We start from the raw sequence: 13,072 nt of genomic DNA, 5'->3' as shown, positions 1-13,072 counted from the left end.
TGTCCCTGCCCGTCCTTGTCCCTGTCCCTGTCCCCATCCCTTTCCCCTCCTTGCTTGTCCCTGTCCCTGCCCATCCTTGTCTCTGTCCCCGTCCTTGTCCCTGTCCCTGCCCGTCCTTGTCTCTGTCCCCGTCCTTATCCCTGTCCCTGCCCGTCCTTGTCCCTGTCCCTGTCCCCATCCCTTTCCCCTCCTTGCTTGTCCCTGTCCCTGCCCATCCTTGTCTCTGTCCCCGTCCTTGTCCCTGTCCCTGCCCGTCCTTGTCTCTGTCCCCGTCCTTGTCCCTGTCCCTGCCCATCCTTGTCCCTGTCCCTGTCCCCGTCCTTGTCCCTGTCCCTGCCCATCCTTGTCCCTGTCCCCGTCCTTGTCCCTGTCCCTGCCCATCCTTGTCTCTGTCCCCGTCCTTGTCCCTGTCCCTGCCCGTCCTTGTCTCTGTCCCCGTCCTTGTCCCTGTCCCTGCCCATCCTTGTCCCTGTCCCTGTCCCCGTCCTTGTCCCTGTCCCTGCCCATCCTTGTCCCTGTCCCCGTCCTTGTCCCTGTCCCTGCCCATCCTTGTCCCTGTCCCTGTCCCCGTCCTTGTCCCTGTCCCCGTCCTTGTCCCTGTCCCTGCCCATCCTTGTCCCTGTCCCCATCCTTGTCCCTGTCCCTGCCCATCCTTGTCCCTGTCCCCATCCTTGTCCCTGTCCCTGCCCATCCTTGTCTCTGTCCCCGTCCTTGTCCCTGTCCCCGTCCTTGTCCCTGTCCCTGCCCATCCTTGTCCCTGTCCCCATCCTTGTCCCTGTCCCTGCCCATCCTTGTCTCTGTCCCCGTCCTTGTCCCTGTCCCCGTCCTTGTCCCTGTCCCTGCCCATCCTTGTCCCTGTCCCCATCCTTGTCCCTGTCCCTGCCCATCCTTGTCTCTGTCCCCGTCCTTATCCCTGTCCCCGTCCTTGTCCCTGTCCCTGTCCCCGTCCCTGCCCATCCTTGTCCCTGTCCCTGCCCATCCTTATCCCTGTCCCCGTCCTTGTCCCTGTCCCTGCCCATCCTTGTCCCTGTCCCCGTCCTTGTCCCTGTCCCCGTCCTTGTCCCTGTCCCCGTCCCCGTCCCTGTCCCCGTCCTTGTCCCTGTCCCTGTCCCCGTCCCTGTCCCCGTCCTTGTCCCTGTCCCTGTCCCCGTCCCTGCCCATTCTTGTCCCTGTCCCGTCCTTGTCCCTGTCCCGTCCTTGTCCCTGTCCCTGCCCATCCTTGTCCCTGTCCCATCCTTGTCCCTGTCCCCATCCTTGTCCCTGTCCCTGCCCATCCCTGTCCCTGTCCCGTCCTTGTCCCTGTCCCCATCCTTGTCCCTGCCCATCCTTGTCCCTGTCCCGTCCTTGTCCCTGTCCCCGTCCTTGTCCCTGTCCCCGTCCTTGTCCCTGTCCCCGTCCTTGTCCCTGTCCCTGCCCATCCTTGTCCCTGTCCCGTCCTTGTCCCTGTCCCCGTCCCCGCCTCTGTGGCTGACCCGTGGCGGTGCCCAGGGCCAGGCCTGGTCCTGGGTGGATGGGTCCCGGCGGCGCTACTCGGCCTGGGACGGGGACGACGGGGCCGCGGGGCCGCGCTGCGCCGCGCTGGAGGATGCGGCCGGTGAGCGCCTGACAGGGATGATGGGCGGGGGGATGCGGGTGATGGAGGGGGATGTGGGGTGGTGGAGGGTGGTTGGGGGTGATGTGGGGCAGCTGGGGGAGGTTGGGGGGCAGTTACGGGGCCTGGCCTAAGTGCTGGTGCCTCTCCTGCAGGTTTCATGTCCTGGGACATCGAGTCCTGCAGCGAGAGGAAACCCTTCATCTGCAAATACGCGGCCTAAGGAGGGGCACCCAGAGACCTGTCCCCCCCCATCAGCCCCGTCACCTCCCGCCACCCCCGGACCTCCACGTCCCTCCCCTACAATAAAGTCCCCCCGAGCACGCCTGGCCCCGCGTGTTCTCTGCTGTGTCCAGGAGGCGTCCCCGTGGCAGCAGGAGTCCCCCATGGCAGGGGTGCTCCCACAGCCCCCCTTTGTCCCCGCTGCCCCCATCCATGGGAAACAGGTGGTTCTGGCGGGTGCCCACCCGTGTGGTGGGAGAAGAACGGGCGGGTGCTGGGTGCTGGGGACGAACTTTATTGGTGCCCGGGGTACTGGGGGGGTCATGGGGAGGTGCACGAGGGGGATGCAGGGCTGGGGATACACTGCGGGGTGCAGGCAGGAGAGCTTCGCAGGGTCCCCCCTTCCCAGGGCGCAGCTCCTCAGAGCTGGTTCTGGCACAGGAAGGAGAACTTCCTGTCGCAGGGGTAGTCGTGCCACAGCTTGAAACCTGGGCATGGGCAAGGGTTTTCAGAGGCACCGCCGGCACCAACCAGCACCCACAGGCACCCACCAGAACTCCCCTCCCACCACCGGCACACCCCTTAGACCACCAGCCCCCACTGGCACACCCGAGCACCCCTCTTCCACCAGCAGCACCCGCCAGCAGCCCCCTTCCACCAGCAGCACCCCACGTCACACTCTTTTACATCCATCGCCCCGTCTCTGTCACCCCTTTCTCCATCATTCCCATCTCCATTTTCCACCTACGTCATCTCATCTCCATCACCCCACCTCCATCACCTCTGTCACCCCTTTAGCACCGACGCCCCGACTCCCCCAGGGTTACCACACACCCTCATGTCCCATGCCCCCATGTCCCCTTGTCCTCGTGGCTCACCTGAGAGGTGGTACAGCACCACACAGTCCTCCTTGTCCCACATGTTGTTGGGTTGTCCCACGTCCCACTTTTTGAAGTCGTAGACTGAGTCATCCGTCCACTTCCACTGTCGGGACTGGAGGCACATGGGGGGTCCGTGTGTCTTATGGGGGTCAGGGGGTGCCATGGTGTGTTCATGTCCCCATGCTGTGTCTGTGCGCCCATGCTGGGTCTGTGTGTCCCATGTTGGGTCCACGTCCCTGCACTGGGTCTGGGTGCCCATGCTGTGTCAATGTGTTTCATGGTGTGTCCGTGTCCCCACGTGTGTCTGGGTGCCCATGCTGTGTCAATGTGTTTCATGGTGTGTTCGTGTCCCCACGTGTGTCTCTGTGCCCATGCTGGGTCCGTGTGTCCCAGGCTGTGCCCATGCTGGGTCCGTGTGTCCCAGGCTGTGCCCATGCTGGGTCCGTGTGTCCCAGGCTGTGCCCATGCTGGATCCATGTGTCCCAGGCTGTGCCCATGCTGGGTCCATGTGTCCCAGGCTGTGCCCATGCTGGGTCCGTGTGTCCCAGGCTGTGCCCATGCTGGGTCCATGTGTCCCAGGCTGTGCCCATGCTGGGTCCATGTGTCCCAGGCTGTGCCCATGCTGGGTCCGTGTGTCCCAGGCTGTGCCCATGCTGGATCCATGTGTCCCAGGCTGTGCCCATGCTGGATCCATGTGTCCCAGGCTGTGCCCATGCTGGGTCCGTGTGTCCCAGGCTGTGCCCATGCTGGGTCTGTGTCCCCCATGTCCCCATGGTCTCCCCGTGTCCCGGGTCAGCCCCACATCACTCACGTGCTCCTCGTCATGGAGCCCGATCCAGATGTGGTCTGTGGCGTGGCTCTGGCTCTCCAGGTACGCGGCCAGGACACGGCTGGTGCCTTGGCTGTGGATGGAGGCCAAGTGCCCCTTGGGCCCGTAGCGCTCACACTCAGCCTGGGGGGCACGGGAACGTCAGCATCCAGCACCAGCACCCCCGGACCCCCCCCTGCCCCCGGACCCCCTGGACCTACCTCAGCCTCATCCCACGTCAGCTTCTCCTGGAAGAACCCATAGCAATAGCCCCTGAAGAGGCGCCAGTTCTGGGGGCAGGAGGCTGCGACTCCCCCCTGCACAGGGGCGGGGGCCGGCAGGGCACCCAGGCACCCTGCAATGCACCGGGCACACAGTGATGGGGGGGCACCCAGAGCACCCTCTGCTCCCTAAACCCAGGGACACCCCTTCATGGGACCCCCCATCCAGGGACACCCCCATTTCCCTCAGGGGAGTCCCTGGGAGGGGTTCCATGGGCAGGGCTGGGACTTGGGCTCCCATGGGATGGAGATGAGGATGGGATCAGGGACTGGGGACCAGGGGCTGGGAACTGTGGAGCAGGGAGTAGGAACTGAGATCTGGGAACAGGGATTGGGGTTGGGAATTGGGGTTTAAGAAGCAGGGAGTGGAGATGATCGGGGAGCTGGGATCAGGGAAGAGGTGTCAGAGATCTGGGATGAGGGATTTGGGATCAGGGATGGGGGTGTTGTGGTTTCAGGGTTCAGGGGTGCAAGAGATGGGGGTTTCGGGGGGTGTTGGATCGGGCGCTGCCCGCGGGGGGGTCACAAGGAATTCCAGCGGTGTCCCAGGGCTGGGCTCAGGAATCACCTCCCAGGCAGGCAGCGAGGAGCAGGCAGCCGAGCAGGCGAGGAGGGAGCCAGGACCCTGCGCGCATCCTGCCTGCGGATGGGACGGCATCGGGACGATGGGTGGGGCTGTGCACCCCACGGCTGGGTGTAGGATGGGTGCTGTTTGGGTGCTGGCTCCCATGGCACTCACCAGTCAGCTCCGACGTGTCTCTGGCGGTCAGTGGGTGTCGGGGCCCAGGCTGGTCCCTCGGTCGCTCCCTGTGTCCGAGCTGATCCGGCCCCGGTGCTCAGAGCTTTTATGGCTGATCCGGGGGCACGTTCCTGGAACCCCCAACTTCTGCTTTCCTGGAATGGGGCTGGTATTGCAGTGCCTCTGCAACGGCTCTGGTGACACCAGCGAGACCAGTGACACCAGCAGCACCAGTGAGACCAGTGACACCAATGAGACCAGTGACACCAGCAGCACCAGTGAGACCAGTGACGCCAGCAGCACCAGTGAGACCAGTGACACCAATGAGACCAGTAAGACCAGTGACACCAGTGAGACCAGTGATATCAGTGACACCAGTAAGACCGGTGGCACCAGTGATATCAGTGACATCAGTGAGACCAGTGGCACCAATGTGACCAGTGACACCAGTGAGAGCAGCGAGACCAGTGAGACCAGTGTTAACAGTGAGACCAGTGAGATCAGTGTTAACAGTGAGACCAGTGAGATCAGTGAGACCAGTGGCACCAGTTAGACCAGTGGCACCAGTGACATCAGTGACACCTCCTGTGGGGCAGCAGCAGTAGGACCGCAGTGTCCTGAGGAGTGGATCATGGCATGGGATAGGTTGGAAGGGAATTACCATGGAGTCAGTGCACCGGCAAGAGAGGGGACAGCAAAGAAGCTCCGTGTGACCACGGGTCCCCTCCCTGAGCTGCTGCTCACGCTCTGGGGGTGCAGCCCAGCACTCGGGGGGGGGGGTTCTGGGCTCAAGCACACCCTGCAGCCGGGTCATGGGGAGCTTCTCCTCACTCAACACCCCAGGTCCTTCTCCTCAGGCTGCTCCATCCTGTCCCCCCCAGCCTGTGTTTGTGCTGGGGCCTGCCCTGACCCCGGGGCAGGACCTTGCACTTGGCCTTGTTGAGCTCCATGATGTTCACATGGTCCCACCTTTTCCACCCCGAATGTTCAGCTCTGGGCCCCTCACTTCAGGAGAGACATTGAGGGGCTGGAGCAGGGCCAGAGCAGGGCAATGGGGCTGGTGCAGGGCCTGGAGCACAGGGGTGATGGGGAAGGGCTGAGGGACCTGGGGGGTTCAGTGTGGAGAAGAGAAGGCTCAGGGGGACCTGATGGCTGCCTACAAGTGCCTGACAGGAGGATGGAGCCAGGAGGGGCTGGGCTCTGCTCCCAAGGAACAAGGGATGGGACAAGAGGAAACGGCCTCAAGCTGCACCAGGGCAGGTTTAGATGGAGCTGAGGAACAATTCCTGCCCCAGAGGGTGCTCAGGCATTGGAACAGGCTGCCCAGGGCAGGGCTGCAGTCACCGTCCCTGCAAGTGTTCACACAGCGTGGAGACGAGGCCTCAGTGCTGTGGGGCAGTGGTGGCCTTGGCAGTGCTGGGAACGGTTGGACTGGATGAGCTTGACGCTGTTTCCCAGCCTGGTTGGTTCTGTAGTTTTATGGTTCCATAGATGTTCTATAGGCAGCTGTATGTGTTGCATAGGAGCATGTGCATATTATGTGGGCATCCATGTATGTTGTGTAAGAGCCCATGTATGCCGTATAGGAGCCTGTATGTGATGTACAGGAGCCTGTGTATGTTGGGTAGGGGCCTATATGAGCTGTGTAGGAGCCCATATGTGTCGTTTAGGCACCTGTATGTTGTGTAGGAGCCTGTTTATGTTGTGTAGGCACCCATATGCTTTGTAGCGTCTGTATTTGCTGTGCAGGAGCCCATATGTGTTGCTTAGAAGCCCATATGTGATGTGTAGGAACCCACATATGTTGTGTAGGAGCCCATACATGTGGTGTAGGAGCCCATATGTACTGTGTGGTCCCTCCTGGCACCCGGCACAATTGCCCTTTGGCTGCGCTGATGCTGCTGCTCCTCATCCTCTCATGTTTTGGGAACACACAGACACATTCTGCAGTGTTCTGACCCCCAGCACCACTGCAGCTCACCCGGCTCCAGCACCCGGCCCAGGGATGCCCAGGCCATGACATGCCTGGAGAGGGGCCAAAGACCATCACCATAGCCAGAATGGGGTGTCCTGGTGTGTTTATCACCTCCAGCATCTTCTCCCCTCATCACTGGCCATGCTCCCCCTTCAGCACAGCCGGGGCTGAGGCTGGTTTGTGACTGTTGTGGTTGTCGGCTCTTGACACAACCAGGACCCAAAGGCAGGTACTCACTCCCCTGCATCTCCTCTGCATCCCTCCTCTGCATCCCCCCTGCATCCCCCCTCCGCATCCCCTCTGCATCCCCCTCTGCACCCCAGCATCCCACTCCACACCTACCCCTGCACCCCAGTATCCCCTCTGCGTCCCTGCTCCCTCCATCCCACTCTCAGCCGCCCCATCTCCATTTTCCATGGCTGCCAGGGGCTGACATGGCTCTGAGAAGCAGCACCGGCCGTTGCCCACTTCTGCTTTCCTGGAAGGGCGGCTCGTCCTCACTATCATTGTTCTCGTTATCACCGTTATCTCTACCGCCGTTATCGTTATCACCGTTACCGTTATCGGCGTTCTCGTTGTCTCGCTATCTGGTGATCAGCGTTGCGCGGTCCCTGGGCCCTGTCAAGCGCCGCAGGCTCCAGCCAGGGCGGCTCCTTCCACATCAGTAGCTTTCCATTACAGCCGCTGCCCCGCGCTGCCTGCCAAAACAGTGCTGAGCCCCACGGCTGCCTGCCTATCCCATAGATGGGTATCAAACCCCATTGCTGTGGGCTGAGTCCCACGGCAGGCGCTGAGCCCCAGCCCGTGGCACCGCGGGGAAGTTCTGTTCCTTTCCGGGCCGTGCAAGGTTTGATCTCGGGGCGTGAAGCGCTGGGGGAACCTGGCACAGGACCCCCGGGTTCGGAGCCAGGGACACGGAGGCACCCAGGAACCGGCACCGCGGCCAGGGGTTGCGGCTGCAGTGGGGCCGGGGGCACCCGCGGGCACTGTCCTGCAGAGCATCCCCTGCCCTCATCCCGCACGGAGCTGGGCATCCCCTGCCCTCATCCCGCACGGAGCTGGGCATCCCCTGCCCTCATCCCGCACGGAGCTGGGCATCCCCTGCCCTCATCCCGCACGGAGCTGGGCTCCCCTGCCCTCATCCCGCACGGAGCTGGGCTCCCCTGCCCTCATCCCGCACGGAGCTGGGCATCCCCTGCCCTCATCCCGCACGGAGCTGGGCATCCCCTGCCCTCATCCCGCACGGAGCTGGGCTCCCCTGCCCTCATCCCGCACGGAGCTGGGCTCCCCTGCCCTCATCCCGCACGGAGCTGGGCTCCCCTGCCCTCATCCCGCACGGAGCTGAGCATCCCCTGCCCTCATCCCGCACGGAGCTGGGCATCCCCTGCCCTCATCCCGCACGGAGCTGGGCTCCCCTGCCCTCATCCCGCACGGAGCTGGGCATCCCCTGCCCTCATCCCGCACGGAGCTGGGCATCCCCTGCCCTCATCCCGCACGGAGCTGGGCTCCCCTGCCCTCATCCCGCACGGAGCTGGGCTCCCCTGCCCTCATCCCGCACGGAGCTGGGCTCCCCTGCCCTCATCCCGCACGGAGCTGAGCATCCCCTGCCCTCATCCCGCACGGAGCTGGGCATCCCCTGCCCTCATCCCGCACGGAGCTGGGCTCCCCTGCCCTCATCCCGCACGGAGCTGGGCATCCCCTGCCCTCATCCCGCACGGAGCAGGGCATCCCCTGCCCTCATCCCGCACGGAGCTGGGCATCCCCTGCCCTCATCCCGCACGGAGCTGGGCATCCCCTGCCCTCATCCCGCACGGAGCTGGGCATCCCCTGCCCTCATCCCAGGGCTACAAATTGCACATCCCTTGCACAGCACACTTCCCAGTGGAGCACCCTGAGCTCTGGATGCTTCTCCCTGTGCCCTGAATCCCTGCTACTGGTGATCAGTGCAGCGGCAGCACCCACCAGCTGTGCAGGAGTCAGCATGAGGTGAGAGGCCACCGGAGCAGCACTGGTGGTGGGGGACACACAGCACCCACAGCACCCACAGCACCCACAGCATCCACTGCTCACGTTGCTCCCATGGCACGTGGCACATGCGTCATACACGTCACACGTTACACGCATCACACGCGGTACACGTGGCACAGGTGGCACCTGCAGCACATCACACACTGCACACGCAGCGCACGCGTCACGCAGGGCCCATGGAGCCTCTTTCATCTCTCCTGTGCTGGCTCCCATCAAAGGCTTCGGGGCCACGCGTGGCTGAGCTGCGGCACTGGGGCCAGGTGACACCGTGGGGCCAGGCCCGGTTGCGTTGGGGTGATGCTGTGGGGCCGGGTGACGCTGTGGGGCCGGGTGACTGTGGTCCTGGGGTGACACACGGGCGGCTCCCGGGCCAACATGGATAAATCCCTCCAGTGCAGCCGGTGGTGCTCAGGTCCCGCCAGCGCTGCGGCAGCACTGAGCACCGACACGTGAGTCCCTGCGGCACCGGGGCTTGGGGCTGCAGCTCTGCCTGAGGGTGCTCTGGGCGTGGGGTGGCCGCTGGAGACACTGCACCCCACCCCTGCACCCCAAAACCTGCTCCCTTGCACCCCAATCCCCTGCACCCCAAATCCCTGTAACCCTGCTCCCTGCATCTACATGCCCTATTGCTCCCTCCTTGCACCCCTGCATGCTGCACCCTAAATCCCCCTGTCCTGCACCCCTGCTCACTGCATCCTTGCTGCCCCCGCAACCCCACTCTGCAGCCACAACTCTTCAGGCCCCTGCACCCCTGTATGACTGCACCCTGCACCTTTGCACCCCTGCACCCTGCACCCCTGCACATAACACCCTGCACCCTCTGTCCTGTATCCCAGGACTCCTATACCACACAGCATGAGTCTGCACCCATGCATCCCATGCTCCACACCCTGCACCCTAGCTCCCTGCATTCACCACATGTGCTGTTCCTCACACCATGCACCCCTGCGCCCCAAATCCCTCTGTCCTGCAGCTCCCACTCTGCACTCCTGCACCCCATAACACTGCAACCACTGATCCTGCATCTCTCCTGCGTCTCTCCCCATAATCCTTCAACTCTCCTGCACTCCTCAATCCTGTACCTTGCACCCCATAACCCTTCAACCCTGCACCCCTTCTTCACTTTGCACCCCACAACCCTGCACCCCATAACCCTGCATCCCTGCACCCCACTGCTGCTCCCTGTGCACTGCTGGAGCACCCTGACCCCTGAAGCTGCACCCCATGGCCTCCTCCCGGCCAGGCTGGGGGTGCCCATGCCCCTGCCATGGGGTCTGGGGGCTCAGCACGGAGCTAAGCATCCCCCATCCTGCCCAGTGCCCCCTGGGAAGGGACTGATGGCCCCCACCAGGACACTGGGGCTGCTGAGCTGCCTCCTGCTTCTGCCCCGGCTGCACGGTGAGCACAGGGACACACAGGGGACATGGAGGGCACAGGGGGACATGGGGGGATGGGAATGTGGGGGGACACGGAATGCAGGAGTACATGGGGGGACACAGAGGGACACGGTGGGGGGACATGAGGAGGCAGAGGGGACATGAGGGTACAAGGGGAGGACAGTGGGACATGGGATGCACAGGGGGGCACAGGGAGGACACTGGGGATGCGGGTGTCCCCCCGCCTGACCCCCCTGCAGGGCAGGACGCAGCCGCCTGTGCCTGGGGCTGGGTGTCCTTCCAGGACGGGTGCTACCGGGTGTTCTGTGAGGAGCTCAGCTGGACGCGGGCCGAGGTGAGGAGAGGAGAGGCCTGGAGGGACCAAAGGGGGGGGTGGTCTGGGCCGCGACCCCAGTTCTGCATCCAGACCCCAGCCCCCGCTCCCCAACCCCTGTCCCAGACCCAACCCCTGACCAAACCCCCAGTCCCATTCCCAGACCCCAATTCCCATTCCCAGTCCCCAGCCCCTGCTCCCACTGGGGGACTCTCCCCCACAGCAGCCCTATGGCCGCCCTGTGCGGCACTGTGGGCACCGCAGCACCCATTCTGCCCCTCTCCTGCTGCGTGCAGGCAAGGGGGGACCAGGGGCTGGGTTGGAGCGTGTCGGGTCTGGGATGAGGACGGGGGGTCTAGCGCAGTCTTTGAGGAGCCGGGGCTGGGTCGGGGCCAGGCACTGGTGCCGGTGCCCGGGGCTGGCGTCGGTGATGGGGGCTCAGGGTCAGGTCCCGCGGTGGGGCCGGCACCGGCGTCACCCCCGTCCCCCCACAGGCCTTCTGCCGGCGCTTCGGGGCTGAGGCTCACCTGGCCTCGGTGCACAGCTCCGGCGAGCACCGCGCCATCGCCGCCATGCTGCGCTCCGGCCCCTGCGACAGCGACGAGGACGACGAGGAGAGCAGCAGCGCTGGCCTCTGGATCGGGCTGCACCGTCCAGAGGGGGTGAGTGCGGGACCCGGCCCCCCATGCTCCGGTGTCACCGCCGGTGTCACGGCGTCCCCCCTTGCAGAGCCACCGCTGGCACTGGTCCGACAGCTCCGAGCTGGACTACGGCTCCTGGCACCAGGCACCCACCGCCGAGAAGAGAACCTGCGCTGCGCTGCGGGGCACGGGAGGTGAGCGCCACACCGGGGACACGGGGACATGGGGACACGGGGACACGGGGATATGGGGATATGGGGGCACGGGGATATGGGGACATGGGGACATGGGGATATGGGGACATGGGGATATGGGGATATGGGGACATGGGGATATGGGGATATGGGGGCATGGGGACATGGGGACATGGGGATATGGGGATATGGGGACATGGGGATATGGGGATATGGGGACATGGGGATATGGGGACATGGGGACATGGGGATATGGGGACATGGGGACATGGGGACATGGGGATATGGGGACATGGGGATATGGGGACATGGGGACATGGGGACATGGGGATATGGGGGCATGGGGACATGGGGACATGGGGACATAGGAACATGGGGACATGGGGACATAGGAACATGGGGACATGGGGATATGGGGATATGGGGACATGGGGGCATGGGGACATGGACACTGACATCCCACACCCCCCCATCCCCGGCCATCAGCATCCCTGGTCACTGGCACCACTGCTCACCACTGTCAATGGTGACTGCCATTCCTGGTCACCAGCATCCCGAGCCAATGCGTGTCCCCAGTCCCCCTGGCTCCTGCCAGCACGGTGGCGGCTGGCACCTGGGTGTGCACACACATGAACACGTGCACAGGCACACACATGCTGCGTGGCATCAAACACGCACATGTATGTGCACACATGTGCACACTGCATGCACACACATGAACATGTGCATACAGACACAAGTGCACACACACTCGTGCACACACACACACATACACAGACACAAGTGCACACACACGTGTGCACACACACATGCACACACACACACACCCCCTCACACGTGTGCACACACACATGCACACACGCACACCCTCACACGTGTGCACACACACATGCACACACACGCACACCCTCACACGTGTGCGCACACACATGCACACACACACGCATACCCTCACACGTGTGCACACACACATGCACACACACACACGCATACCCTCACACGTGTGCACACACACACGCACACACATGCACACACCCCCTCACACGTGTGCGCACACACATGCACACACACACGCACACCCTCACACGTGTGCACACACATGCGCACACACGTGTGCGCACACACACATGCACACATACACACACGTGTGCACACACACACATACACACACACATGCACACCCTCACACGTGTACACACACATGCGCACACACGTGTGCACACACACACATGCGCACACACACACATGCACACCCTCACACGTGTACACACACACATGCGCACACACGTGTGCACACACACACATGCGCACACACACACATGCACACACACACATACACACACACGTACACACACGTACACACACATGCACACTCACAAGTGTGCACACACACACGTGCACACACACATTGCACACACGTGTGTCTCAGGGTGACGGCCACCTTCCCTTCCAGACCTCAAGCCCTGGTTCAGCGACTCCTGCACCAAAAGGAAACCTTTTGTCTGCAAGTGCAGTGCCTAAAGCTGCACCAGCGCCGACACTGGCACCCAGCACCCAGCACCCGGCACCCCTGCAGGACTGCACCCAGCACCCTGCTCCCGGCCACTGGCCACAGTAAAGGTCCCTGAAGCCATCCTGGTCTGTGTCCTTCATCGCCCCTGACCCGGTGTAATGATGGAAGCACAGACTGGGCACCCTACCCCACCCCAGAGCCTCGCCACCCGCACAGCACAGGACCCCTCCTTACATCCAACCAGCTGCCCTTTGCCAACCACCCTCCCCAGGCCATGAGCCCAGCCCCGAGCTGGCCAGGCCATGCAAGGACCCTCCTGGCCACTTCCAGGCTCGGTGGTAGGGCCGGGAATGCTGCCTGGAGCAGGGGGGGAGCTGTGCACCCACAGTGCATCCTGCACTGGGTCTGGGGACATGAAATGCCTCAAGCAGCTCCAGGGTGCAGCTGGGGGCATCCAGAAAGCCCTGGATGAGCCGTGCTCTTCTCTGG

The 13,072-nt window shown here is 63.5% G+C and overlaps 4 protein-coding genes across 4 annotated transcripts in view; 3 read left to right on the top strand and 1 right to left on the bottom strand.

Moving 5' to 3' along the window:
• The window catches only part of LOC133277030 (dromaiocalcin-1-like), a 5,347-nt gene extending 3,443 nt beyond the window's left edge, over positions 1 to 1,904 (top strand). The window contains exons 4-5 of the mRNA XM_061468542.1: positions 1,489 to 1,594; positions 1,747 to 1,904. Coding sequence (XP_061324526.1) covers positions 1,489 to 1,594; positions 1,747 to 1,814 — 174 coding nt within the window. The 3' untranslated portion in view covers positions 1,815 to 1,904. The remainder of the gene's footprint in view (positions 1 to 1,488; positions 1,595 to 1,746) is intronic.
• Positions 1,905 to 2,173: 269 nt separating this feature from the next.
• Positions 2,174 to 4,716, bottom strand: LOC133277029 (C-type lectin Cal-like). Its single transcript, XM_061468541.1, has 6 exons — positions 4,523 to 4,716; positions 4,352 to 4,423; positions 3,724 to 3,857; positions 3,506 to 3,646; positions 2,692 to 2,806; positions 2,174 to 2,301 (listed from the first exon to the last, which is right to left on the bottom strand). Exons 2-6 carry the CDS (start codon positions 4,416 to 4,418, stop codon positions 2,234 to 2,236), a joined length of 525 nt encoding a protein of 174 aa, XP_061324525.1. The 5' UTR covers positions 4,419 to 4,423; positions 4,523 to 4,716; the 3' UTR covers positions 2,174 to 2,233.
• LOC133277043 (dentin sialophosphoprotein-like) lies at positions 4,512 to 5,155 on the top strand. Its single transcript, XM_061468552.1, has one exon. The coding sequence runs from the start codon at positions 4,512 to 4,514 to the stop codon at positions 5,073 to 5,075; it is 564 nt and encodes a 187-aa protein (XP_061324536.1). The 3' UTR covers positions 5,076 to 5,155.
• A 4,675-nt stretch (positions 5,156 to 9,830) lies between these two features.
• Positions 9,831 to 12,640, top strand: LOC133277028 (struthiocalcin-2-like). Its single transcript, XM_061468540.1, has 5 exons — positions 9,831 to 9,923; positions 10,162 to 10,256; positions 10,730 to 10,897; positions 10,965 to 11,070; positions 12,524 to 12,640. Exons 1-5 carry the CDS (start codon positions 9,863 to 9,865, stop codon positions 12,589 to 12,591), a joined length of 498 nt encoding a protein of 165 aa, XP_061324524.1. The 5' UTR covers positions 9,831 to 9,862; the 3' UTR covers positions 12,592 to 12,640.
• Positions 12,641 to 13,072: the final 432 nt, after the last annotated feature.

Source organism: Pezoporus flaviventris, unplaced genomic scaffold (assembly GCF_033815535.1).
Source record: "Pezoporus flaviventris isolate CSIRO_AGI_PZ_B2104156 unplaced genomic scaffold, CSIRO_AGI_Pfla_v1 ptg000049l, whole genome shotgun sequence".
Classification (NCBI taxonomy): Eukaryota; Metazoa; Chordata; class Aves; order Psittaciformes; family Psittacidae; genus Pezoporus; species Pezoporus flaviventris.
Note: the sequence above shows the minus strand (reverse complement) of the source record. Positions and strands in the feature narration are given on the sequence as shown.